Source organism: Pieris napi, chromosome 17, assembly GCF_905475465.1.
Source record: "Pieris napi chromosome 17, ilPieNapi1.2, whole genome shotgun sequence".
Taxonomy (NCBI): domain Eukaryota; kingdom Metazoa; phylum Arthropoda; class Insecta; order Lepidoptera; family Pieridae; genus Pieris; species Pieris napi.
Genome location: NC_062250.1, coordinates 9,940,929 through 9,954,187, shown reverse-complemented (window position 1 = coordinate 9,954,187; position 13,259 = coordinate 9,940,929). Strand labels below are relative to the sequence as shown.

Below are 13,259 nucleotides of genomic sequence, written 5' to 3'. Positions count from 1 at the left end.
TAATATGTATATAGATTTGTGCAGCTATTTACTGGTGGTAATTCCAATTCAGAAAAATATTATATAAACTAGTTTGATCATGTATGTAATATTGGTGAAATAAAAAAATTTTAAAGTATGTATAAAATTGATATGAATATGAATGTAGTGAAGGTTGCATTATGAGTTTTAACTGTTTGCTGAGTTGGACTTGGGTCAGTTCAAGCATGCCTATATAGATTTCCCAATAATATATGTTAAATATATTTCCAGTTCTGTGGATATATCACAGTGAAATGTATGACAATTTACATGCAACTGTCAGTTGAACTTTGGCATTTTCTCCGAAGTTGAAATTGTGTTGTTCCTAATTTAATTAAATTCCTAGTCTGTGGTTTAAAAGTCATAACAAAACAATGTGGATTTTGTGTTAAATTTGGTTATAAAATTATAATTATTAGTTATGGGTCTAACTAAGCAATATCTTCGATATGCACCAAGTGGAATTTTTAACGTCGTTGCTAGCTCAGATTGTAACATCAGCCATGTAACACTTAATGGCATATCTGGAAGATACATAGCAGTAGGAGCATGTGAGCATGTTATTATTTGGGACATGCGATTGGGAGAAAAGGTAATGGTTTGATATTAATAAAATTGTAAAGCACTGCGCTACACAGATATTGCATTTGACATATTATAACAAGATGTTGTGAATACCACATTTTTACAACGTATTTACCTCAACGACATTTTATTTTGTTTTCGCACATGCAAAAGAAACCAAAAAAAAAGATAATAGTCAAGTTGAGTACCTAACCGCTTATTTCGTATGCATAGATTAATATATAAGTTCTTCCTTTTTCTGTCGAGTGTTCGTGTCCTATGTTCCTAAAATTTTCTAGATTGCAATAAACCAATTCTGAACTCACAGCATCAAATAGTTACGTACCTCTGATAAACAGATCTAAATGGTACTGTGAGTACAACAGAACAAAAAGACTGTAAAGACATGTTAAAATAAAAATTAAAAATATTCCTTGCTATTTGCTTTGTCTGCTTTTACAAATAAAAATTAAGGAATTTGTTTACATATACTAGTCCAAATATTATACAATACTACATATCTTAATTATTTTAATTTTAAAGGCACAAGTCATTACTGGAGAGAAAGTGGCAGTTTCCCAAATAGCATGTAGCCCCACAGGGAATCATATGGCTGTAGGCTATGTTGATGGTAATATCAATGTATATGACCTACATAGTAATGAAGTTATATGCGTTTTTGCTGGGCACAAGTCAGCTATTACTTGCTTACAGTATGATGAACAGGGGCACAGAATTGTATCAGGATCAAAGGTATGTTATTTCTGGAAATGGCCATCATTGTTTAATTTTAGAATATTTTGATTTTTATTTCTGTGTAAAATTTGAAAGAATAGGCATGGGCCACATTAGTCTCTACATATTGTATCTTTAATAGTTCAATTACTGATAGCCAAATACATAGTTTTTTACATCACACCTAAAAACATTTGACTACTTATTGATATACTATTAAACTCCCTAGCTCTTGTGCATTCCTGTATTCTAAACTTAAGATGAGCTATCTTAAATATGAAATAATTGAAATCTACAAAAAAGCTTATTTATTAATAAAGAAAAGAATCATTAATAGAACAAATAACATCATTTGTGAATTAAGATAATTAATATTGTAATTGAATTAGATCTTATAGATCTAATTCTTTTTTCACTTGAGATAAATTATTACTTAATAATATTTGAATCAACTTTCAGGATACTGAGGTAATATTATGGGATGTTGTCTCAGAAACTGGTATTGCCAGGTTTAGTGGACATAAAGGAATAATCACCAGTGTACTTTTCATAAATGGCAAAAATTGTGTGATTAGCTCATCTAAAGACACATTTGTGAAGTTTTGGGACATTGAAACTAAACACTGCTTTAAAACATTGGGTGGACATCAAACAGAGGTATAATAAATTAGAGTAAATCCACAAAGTTGTATCTTTTTAGAACATTGGTTTTCAATAGTAGGAAAATAATTGAAAAAAATTAAAGGGGCTGATGATGATAAGTGTTGAAAATACTGTTACTATTACTAATATATATTATTTTTTGTATTTATTTCATGTTTCCCTAACTTTAGTTGACTCTACTATCTTTGGACTTATAATTATAAATTAATTACATTTTATTAAATATGTTTATGCAAAGTACCTAAAACTAGGCAACATATATTGCTCTATTTTGTAGGAATCAACTATGGAAAAAATTACTTGATTTTAAAAATATTGATATTTATTTACAACAATTGTTTCTTATCAGGTATGGTCATCTATTTTATTAAAAGAAGAAAGATATTTAGTAACAGGCAGTACAGATCAAGAACTAAGAGTATGGAAGCTGGTATGGACTGATAAGATAAAAGATGAAGACAAAATTACACAACAACTAGAAATTGTTAAACTAGAAGATGGGGATTCTGAAGAAAGTTCTGTAAGTTTTATTAATGTTATAATGGAAATCAAAACAAGTAAAAATATATCCCTTTTTATATAAATTAAATGGAAATTTGTTTTTCTATTAATACAAATAACTTTGTAGCTTTCTAAGTGCATTAATTTTTACACCAAATCACTGTAATATTTATATAATGCAAAAATATGTCAAATAATTTGCTAAATAATTAAATTGGTATTTGAAAAAAATTTGAAAACTTAATTTTATTTAGAAAATTTTAAGTGCTTTCCATTCACTTTGCAAAAAAATTATTATGGGCTGCAGCATGCCTTTTATTGCCGTCCCATACATTGCCCCCCTTTTCTATAAGTATTAAAAAAAACCTAGAACAAATTTTAGATGTTCATAAATTTTCAGGTATTACAGTGTCACCAAGTTGGTACACTCGTACGGGGTGGCAAAGGCCGTGTAGTGGGAATGGCCACAGATCCAGGGCAAAAAGTATTGGCTTGTTATGGCACTGACTCATTATTAGAACTATTCGCCTTCTGTTCCGATGAAGATGCAAAACTTAGAATGAACAAAAGGATCAAGAAGCAAAAAAAGAGGCTTGCGTAAGTAATATATTTAAAATGAAATTGAATAATGTTCTATAAAATTATCATAATAAACCTACTTAAAACATAAGAAAGGCGTTCGTATTTCCGATGCCAATTTCAAGTTTTATTAGAAACTAGCGACCCGCCCCGGCTTCGCACGGATGATACTAAATTCAAAGTGCTATAAAGTATAGGGAGAACCGCGGCCTCCGACGTTGCGTCCCGCAATTTTTAAATTTGTAATATCTTCGAAATATTCATTTAAATCATATGCTGTAAAGGGCCATATAGATCTATATTAAATGAACAATGTATTCAAGGTATTTAATTGGTTAAGGATTAATGCTGTATTGGTTAAAATCGCTTCGAAAATTAGCCATTATTTGTCGTAAAAAGTAAATGACAAAAAAAAGTTATTGTGGGTTATCCATAAGAGATAGACATATACCATCACGGACTTTTCTGTAGACATTTTCAATGTGTACAATACTTAGTACATTATTTTGATAAAACTCGTTGGGTTCAGCCTGCGTTTGCAATGTAAGCGGAAAAAATGTAATTATTTACGACAACACATTAGAAACCTCAAAAATAACAGTACTTCTCCACTATTTAATGGATGTTATTATACATATAAACCTTCCTCTTGAATCACTCTATCTTATAAAAAAAACAGCATCAAAATCCGTTGTGTAGTTTCAAAGATTTAAGCATACAAAGGGACATAGGGACAGAGAAAGCGACTTTGTTTTATACTATGTAGTGATTTCCAATAAAAAATATTTTAATATGGTACCCTTTACTTAAGTACACTTAGCTTTAATTAACAAAACTCAGTTTAAAACTTTAGTTCTTGAGGTCATAAACAACTCGACCTTTACTGAAATTATCTTGCTTTATTTATTCTCTATATTACTAGCATCGTAATTTTATCTACAAAGTATATTACAGTTTATAAAAGCTTCCCAACTCTCGGCACATTGATACCTTTATACAAGAAAAATAAAGTACAATATTTAATGTGATAAGCTTATAGGTAAACATACATAAAATTGAACTATAAAAATAAAAGAAAAATCGATTTCAAAGTGTGAGGGGGGAAACTACGGATATCCAGTAGTACATAATAAAAAATCACTAACAGGTGAATATTAGCAAACCAAATAAACTAAATATTAACATACTACTAAATATATAATTTAACAGGAAACTGGCAGAAGAGTCCGATAATGCAAATGAAAATCAGGACATATCCGAAATCCTAACGTTATCCGACGAAGTGCGAAGATTGACATCAATGAAACTAAGCGGGAAAATGAAATCTACAACTCTCCTATTGGGAATGTCTGGGGAATTGAGAGTTGGTGTGTCCCTTGCTAGTAATACAGTTGAGATGCATAGTTTGAATATTTCCGAGTCGAGTGAAGGTAAATATAAAATAATAATTTATTAAAAATTTATACATAGAAAATTAATGCTGGCGTGACAATTACTCTTTCTTTCCCTCCATCAACTATGACAGTACAAATTTAATATCGACCCTGAGTTCCCAGCGCCTTCTGACTCCCCGAGCAGAGACTGGTAGGACAAGTAGGCTCTCAGTGGAGGCCTCTGCAGACTGCATCCACTCTCCTCCTTTTCCTGGCCTCTCTAGGCCAGTGCACGTACTGGAGGAAGATGAAAAAGCTACGTCCAGAAATTTACCGAAAAAAGAGACTTATGATTCTTATTCATTATTTATGATTAAATCTTTTATTATTGTATACATAATTCCAATATTGTGGTGAAAACATGAACTAGACATATATGTTTATAACTTAAAATTAATTTTAATAATAAAAATATAATTTTAATGCATTAGTAATTGTTAAGTTACTCATCGTGTGTATTTAAAATTTAATTAATCATTTGATATGAACTTTTTTAAAATAGTTTAATAATATAATAGTTTAGACACATAGCGAAGCTATATCAAGTAATTTTATAGCATCTTAAAATGAAGCCGAAGATGAAAATGGGTTCTTATTTGTGTTTCTCTTGCAGTGAAATGTCTGAAGCAGATAACTATACCAGGGCATCAAAAAGAGCCAAGATGTGTCACATTCAGTTCTGACAATCTCGCCATACTGTCGGCATCTGTGGACTCAATCAAGATATGGAATAGGTATTATAAGTATTTTTTATTTAATAATTAGTTTCCAAGACGGGCCATAAAAATACATCTAAAAACTTCACTGAAAATATAGCATCCATAATTTACAATTGTACGCATTTCGATAAACATATTTGTCTCTTTCTATCACAACGTTAACACGCTTTAACAGAAAGAGAACGAACCATTTAGCTGATACAGCGCAATTGAATAGACTTCTTTAATACAGTTGCTCAAAAAGTGACGTATCGCGTTCGGGATGTGCGCTATTACACACTCGTGCGTTCTCTTTCCCAACTGTCAAAATAATGTCTATTAAAAAGAAAAAACCAACCACGAAGTTTTTACAAAAAAAAAATCATGGAAGTTTTTATGATTTATGCAAATATTTCTAAAAAAAGCTACTAATTTGTTTCAAAATTTATAATAGTCTAAAACTTCTACAGTTAGTATAAAAAACTGTACCAATTCCAATGGATATGTGAATTATAACTTTTATAAGATATAAATGATTAGTTAGTTGAAAAATTTAGATAATTTTATATTAATTATTATTTACAGAAATAGCCAATCATGCCTCCGTACGATTCCGGTACCCTGCGGTAGGCCTGTCAGTGCGTGCTTTGCACCAGGGGACAGACACGCACTGGTGGGATGTGTGGACGGACAGCTACTGCTGATTGACGTAGCCGCTGGTACCATTTTGGAATCCGTACCAGCTCATACCACTAATTGCGCTGTTGTCGGACTAACACCAGATTTGGTAAGTCATGAGAGTTGGTTTTTAATAATATGGCTATTTAGAAAAAAAGTGCGTGCGTACGAAGTTGAAAGTACACATGTCAGAACTGAAACTTCTTTGGCAAACTAATTTTTAAGTCTTGTTCATATTTAAACAAATCTAAAACTTGAGTTTTCCGATATTTGGAGGGAGGGAAAAGGAAGATATGTTAGGAGTTTAATTAATTTAATTGTCATTAAAATATTAAAAGTGTCGAAAATTAATACAAAATTCGTTATTTAAGATTTCAATAAATTATTTTGCATAAAATATAAAATACTAATATTTCATATTCTCTTTACGAAACTTTAATTTTAAAAATAGAATTTCTATAAGGTAATTCCCTTCTCACTCTCTCTCAATCGTTCTCTCCCTTTTAAACGCTGCACATCTTCGTGACGTACCTTCATGCGCCTAAAGAAGTTTCACTTCAAAAATCTCAACGCGACGGTAGAAGGTTTCAAATACCAAATACTTGATATAATGTCCTTTAATATTATGAGTATTTTTCAGCGGGGATGTTATTCTGGTGGAGGCGATAAAACTGTTAAGCTGTGGCAATTCGAACTCATTGACGATCCCACCGGCGAATCTAAGGCAAAGGTATCTTTTAATTATACTTGTTTTTATACTAAAATAATTCTGTGTATTTATTATCTATGTCTAATTTTGTCTATGTTTAATTTTTATCAAAGGCAACAAAAAGACATTGGTTGGTAGGGTGGCAGGGCTGGCAAAATGGCTGATGACATTAGTCAGCATGATGGCAAGATGACATTAGTCATCATCATGATAGAACTCATTGGAGAGAGCTAGAGGAGGCCTATGCCAAAAGGCAGACCAAAATGCGGGATATTTTATAATAACGAGATATTATGTTAAACTTGTCATTCGGAAATAAAAGTCATATTCGTTTATTACATCGGGGTAAATCGTTTGCACTTCTTGCCTACCTTATCTTATTTAATAATTTTTTTTCTCTTTTCTCACAGTGGTTGCCTAAAAGAGATCGATCGAAAGCGATAAGGCCGCCAGTTGCCCTCCTTTACATTTAATTGTTAAATTTTTGTATTGTAATGCAACAAAGTGTAAATAAATAAATCAAAATCCATTTTAATAATGATCAGGGTCTATATTTTTGTGTTTTCTTTTATTCAGGTGCTATCCCTCCTACACACGAGGACATTGGAGCTAGAGGAGACGGTGACAGCTGTCAAAATCAGTCCGAACAGTAAATTCATTGCAGTCGCATTATTGGACTCTACTGTCAAGATATTCTTTTTGGATACCTTTAAAGTGAGTTACGATAAAACATATAAACACTTTATTTATTGAGGAAGTAATTCTTATTACTTACTATTATTTTAGTAAAAAAGTTAATATTTAATTATTGTCAAATTGAATTCCTATATTTTATGTATTAATTTTGTATGCCGAATTTTTGTCAAATTATTTGATTTTAAAACATGAAAAATATTAATATGTAGCACTTTTTATACTTACGGCACACGCTTGTGTAGCGTATGTCATAGCCTAACAGTAGAAATAATCATTTCGTGAATTTGTTTACCATATTGTTATTTTGTCAAAGCTGCCAAAAGTCGGCCAAGCCCGCCCCGGTTTATACCGACTTTTCATCAAAAGCCTCGCCTGCTCATCAAAATATTTTGAATTGAATGTAGAGTTTTGCACTTTATTTGTTATAAACATACAAACGTACCAATCACATATCCAAAATCTATAGATTGGGTGTTCAAAATTTCGTTAATCGTTAAAATTGTTCTATTACTGTTTCGGGCAAAAATAATTATTTAATATTAATTTTTATTTTAAACAAAATAACGAATTGTTTTACAGTTCTACCTGTCTCTATACGGTCACAAGCTGCCCGTTCTATCCTTGGACATAAGCTACGACTCAAACCTCATAGCGACCGGTTCAGCAGATCGAAACGTCAAAATATGGGGCATGGACTTTGGTGATTGTCACAAGTCAATTTTCGCTCATAACGACTCGGTGACCGCCCTCCAATTCGTTCCCAGTACACATTATTTCTTCACGGCCTCTAAAGATGGAAAAGTCAAGCAATGGGATGGAGATTCATATGATAATATTATCATTCTTAATGTAAGTAACTTTTCTTCTAGTATATTCTCTACTAATTGAGGTTAATAATAATAAAATGTATTAGTAACAACTTAATTAAAGTTTTATAAACAGCTTATGTTCGTTTTTTAAAAAGGAACACATCTAAACCTAAATTTTTTCGGTTTTTTTTATACATAAGACCATCTCCGAGACTTAGTGATACATAGTATCAGAATATACTGAATGTAGAATGATTATTTATGTATGTCTCTGATTAAATTAATATATGTCTGCCCGATCCATTTAATACATTTTATACTTATTATATTTTCTTCATATGATAAACATTGCTGAAATCAAAATATCATTAATTGGTGTCTTTTTTTGGCTTTTGTATTAACTGCCAGTTGTCAAATCGTACGTAGAACGAAAAGAACGGAAAATAAACTTTCCAGCTCTCTTTTAAATCGCCAAGGTTTTTTGTAACAATATGTCTTTAACCGGAAACCATTACATCACATGTTATCACTGAAACAATTCTAAAATCTTTCAATTGAATCGACACTTGAAGGAGACAATTCGCGTTTACAAATATTAAAAAAAAGTTTATTTAAAAAAATATAAAATGGTCCTTCGGTTCGGAATGTATCAATATAAACTACTCTACCTTGGATATAGTTCTTTCCGCTTACAATAATAAATAATGTTCGTAGGGTCACGCAGGGGAGTGTTATGGGTTGTCAGTAGGCGCCGGAGGTTTACATGTAGCTTCATGTGGTTCTGATCGCGCATTAAGACTATACTCTCGCACTGATGAGCCCCTGGTACTTGGAGACCAGGACGAGGAGGAAGAAGGACTGGCCACGGGAGATCAACATGTATGCATTTATTTATTAGTAATTTAAAGTGTGACTTGTGAATCAAATATAACTTCTTTCTATAATAATAACATATTTTCGTTATCTGTGAAACTGTTTTAGGATTGTACAATATTTTATTCGATTCTTCTACTATAGTGATTTTTCCTAATTAATAAATGAGAACAAATTATTAATATTTTTTTGACGTTAATTAGAGTTTTAATTTAGCGTTTTCATCCGAAACATAATAATATTTTTGTAATCTAGAATTTCTAAAAATACTCCTAGGGTACGAAATTAATTTCTTAATTTTAATTATTTTACAGGCCCCTGTACCTGGATTACCAGGTTTAACAATGCCTACCAAGAAAACAATTGGTGCTGAGAAAGCTGTAAGTATTAGTCAATTGTTTTTTTCTTTTGGACTTGTCATAAATTATTAAACTCCTTTTTTTGACCCTGGGCCACAATGCACAAACCGTGCGGGCCTTAAAAACTTCTTTCAGTGGAGAATGTTTAATAGCAACAATTATGAAATGTCAGAATTCTACGGAATAAAAAATCAGAGTATACGTTATAATACATTAATCATTCGAGGTCTTATTCCGTCAACCGACCATGCTTGACAGATATCATATTTTTGAAGTTATACTTCTTTAGGCGCGTTATGAATAATTGATGAGAGTGAAATTTTACGATGCGCGCGCACCTGTGACACAAAATTGTGAGTGTGATTATAGCGTGCGCGAGCGAGATAGGAATAAGACAATCTACAAGTAAAAAGAAATAGAATATGCGTGAAGTTCGCAAATCGCAGCTATGCCAAGAATTTTGAATGACCATAATGACATTTACCTTTTAAACAAATAAAGGAGTTTTAACTATTTTTTCAAAGAAATTTAGCAATGCTTTTTCACAAAGACCTATTGTTACTTACTTACTTAGTTAAAAGGTTATGAAACATACCAAGTTATTAAATAGAATGAATAATATAATAAAATAATAAATAATAATAATAATTGTTATTAATATTAATTAATAATTGAATAATATACTAAATATTAAATATTATTAAATTGTCTACGTTAAATATTAATTAATTATATTTAAAAAAAATAAAGAAAGCCAAAGAAGTATAACTTCTTACGCGCGTACATAAGTACACGCACCCTTTTTTTTTTTAAATAAAGGCGCTTCTAATTAAACTTGACCAATTCCCTTTAAATATTAAGTCCATGTTAATAATTTTCAGGCGGACTCATTACTGGAGTGCCTGTCAGTGGGAGCGGAGTACGCATCTCAAGTGGCAGAGGCGAAGGGCGCGCCCGTACAGCCTCCCGTATTGATGGCAGCTTACAATTGCTCTACCGCCGAGGACTTCTTACTTGCGACTGTTCGGAAGATACGCTCTAGGTGAGGCACGATTTTTGTATGAAAAACTTACTTGAAGTCGGTTAAAATACTTTTTCTAGATATAAGTACAAGTAGGAACAAAATTCTAATTAAGAATTAATTTAGAACAAATTTATTGAAATTTTCAGTTTCCGCAAATATTTATAAAACAAATAATTCAATTATTGATATATAAATCTAATTCGTCCAAGAGCATTCATTCTATGAGCTAATTAAAAAAAAATAAGTATTTCAATCGGTGTACGTAAATATTTGTACGTACTTATTAACGTACTGAATGGAATTTGCCGTTGAATGTTTTGTCACTTGAACTCAGTCTCTTTCTTTGTGTTTTTCTCTTATGAAAAGAGATAACATTGCTTTATTAAACCTTCAAAAAGTTTTAAAAGGGAACACATGACAATACATTGAAATATGTACTTAACAAACGTCATACATAAATAATTGACTTTTGAGAAAACTGACAAAAAGTTTGCTTTATGACAGTTTCTATAGGGGTAGAAATAGGTATTTTGTAAATATTTTAATCTTTTATTGTTAAAAGTCGTATTTTTTGAAGTAACTTCTGGGTGTAGGTGAGTATTATTGTGTATGTAATATATATGTAAATATTTGCCGCTTCGGGGTGACTAGTAATGGCATTTTTTGGTAAAATAAATAAAAACACACTCAAAATACGACCCGGATAAGCGTGAATCATTTTGTTGAATAAAAATGTTCTAATTTGATTATCTTTAGAATAAATTAATGTGGGAAAATAATGTATCCTTCCAGTGACCTTGAAGAATCGCTCCTCCTCCTCCCGTTTAATTCTGCGTGTGAGATTGTGAAGCTTCTTCCGACTCTCTTAGAACGCGGAGACAGTACGGAACTTTTATGTCGCTTAGCGTTCTTCCTCGTCCGAGTGCATCACGCTCCGCTCGTGGCGAATCGGCATTTGCTGAAATATCTCATACAGATCCAGGCGAAGGCTAATATGAGGCTCACGGAGCTTAGGGTATGTATTACTTCGTTAGAAACACCACATAGTAAATGTTAAAAAACACATTTGCATGTCTGAAAATAATTTATTAAACTCCTTTCTTGATTACATATTGATTGCTTGTGAAATTTTATCAAATCTTTCATATTTTATTATAAATTTTCAAAACAAAATGGAAAACGTCGAGTCCATTTTCGAATTGCCCGCCTTAACAATGGGGCTTAACGTGGTGCTCAAATTGCCCACCTGGGGGGGAAACACTGTTCAATATGGTAATAGAAAACCAATCTATGGAGTGAAAATTACCACAAAAAGATGGAAGGATAATCCAAAAATCCATTTAAGTTAATGTTATGATTTCTTCTTCTTCTAAGAAGTTCTTTATATAATTTACTCATTTGTTTCATTTTACATTATTAACTCATAATAACCTCGTCATCAGGGTTTTAATTATGTTTAATATGTATATGCTATATGTCAAGCTGCCCGCATCTTTATTATCTCAATTTATACAATTTTCAGGACATGGTTGGTTACAATCTACACGCTATACAATGGTTACAACGAGACGTCGAAGCCAATGAGAATGAACAATTGTTCCGCGAAGCAACGAATGAACGACGAGCCAATGAGAAACGCACGCGCAGGAAACGAGCGCTTAAACGGCCTATTGTTACGGTCACGTGATTTACAAGAAAATGAATTAAAATTATAAAAACTACAATTGTTTTTATTCGTAGTAGACATTGTTTTAACCAATCTTTGATATTTAAATAATATCCCAGTGTAAGAATATCGTTTTCTTAATGTTGATACCATGAATTTGGACCCTAGTTGTGTAGTAATTAATTTTGGTTCCAGATTTTTTACATTGTGTTTCAGACACATCTTATGAAATAAACAACTTTGCTAAAATTGTTTCATTAATATTTTTTCATGCTTATTTGCTATTTAGACCAGTGCAGATAGCCTTTAAAATAAATAAAAAGTGAAATAAATAGTAGGATGAAACCTATTGGAAAGGGAGGATAATATTATAAAATTAAAGGAAAAATAAATTACGGGCGATCTGAGGTCGGGAAGGGGTAGGGAGTTTTAAGGGTAAAAAACGGTTTATCTCGATTTCCGGCAAAACTAAAAGTCCTATGGAAAAAAGTTAAATGGCAAAGTTATAGGTCATAAAAAGATCAACAACTTTTGTATTTGCAATTTTTTTCACCTCATAATATTCATATTTCACCCCATAACCTCAAAATTTAGGTGAAAAATTCAAAAAACCAAGTTTTTGGTTTTTTATTTATATCTTTTTCAAAAAAAAAAATTTTTCTACGAAATTTGGTGAAAACTTACCTTATTATGTCCCAAATATACTGTAATTTATTTGATTAAAAAAATTTATTTTTTCGCCTCATTTTAACATAATATCAAAAAAGCACCCTAATTTTCAATCGAAAATTCTGACGTCAAAATTTCAGCTTTTTTCAAAAAGTTTGGGGGCTTTCAGTTCGTTGAAATCTCTACTTTCCTATGGTAAAATATATATATATTACCATAGTAAATCATCTCAGAAAATGCAAAAAATCGTATGCATACTTCTCTATGAGTCTTCTTTAAATTATAATTAGATGCCTATTTATTACTATTTTAAGATAACTTATATATACCTGAATGACCTAAAAAAAAATTTTAGCCTTTAGATGGGCTAAAATTTTCGTATTTCATAGAGATGTTGTAACATCGATGCGACCAACCAGCACTTTTGTAAAAAATATTGAACATATTGTTAGAAACTAATATTTTATTTTCAAATAATTTCATAACACGATGTACATAACTAACTTACCCTACCTTTTTGAGAAATAAAGTATCTTTGAACCGAACTAATACAATTTTGCCAGTATAAGGAACTATAGTTTC

General features: G+C 31.3%; 1 protein-coding gene across 2 annotated transcripts; it reads left to right on the top strand.

Annotated features, from left to right (window-relative positions):
- The first annotated feature begins 354 nt into the window (after positions 1-354).
- LOC125057854 (WD repeat-containing protein 3) lies at positions 355-12,063 on the top strand. Of its 2 annotated transcripts, none has more exons than XM_047661774.1 (16): positions 355-613; positions 1,129-1,338; positions 1,780-1,977; positions 2,333-2,503; positions 2,885-3,081; positions 4,273-4,493; positions 5,110-5,230; positions 5,780-5,981; positions 6,513-6,602; positions 7,158-7,295; positions 7,857-8,126; positions 8,801-8,965; positions 9,274-9,339; positions 10,200-10,354; positions 11,129-11,357; positions 11,865-12,063. In XM_047661774.1, exons 1-16 carry the CDS (start codon positions 443-445, stop codon positions 12,027-12,029), a joined length of 2,769 nt encoding a protein of 922 aa, XP_047517730.1. In that variant the 5' UTR covers positions 355-442; the 3' UTR covers positions 12,030-12,063. The 2 variants fall into 2 exon arrangements, with proteins under 2 accessions (XP_047517730.1, XP_047517729.1); XM_047661773.1 differs by having other exon boundaries at positions 10,200-10,360; positions 11,135-11,357.
- Positions 12,064-13,259: the final 1,196 nt, after the last annotated feature.

Coding starts and splice junctions, on each gene's coding strand:
- LOC125057854 (XM_047661774.1), top strand. CDS start 443: ATGGGTCTAACTAAGCAATATCTTCGATATGCACCAAGTGGAATTTTT. Junction 3,082..4,272: donor AAGCAAAAAAAGAGGCTTGC/GTAAGTAATATA, acceptor ATAATTTAACAG/GAAACTGGCAGAAGAGTCCG. Junction 10,355..11,128: donor GCGACTGTTCGGAAGATACG/CTCTAGGTGAGG, acceptor AATAATGTATCC/TTCCAGTGACCTTGAAGAAT.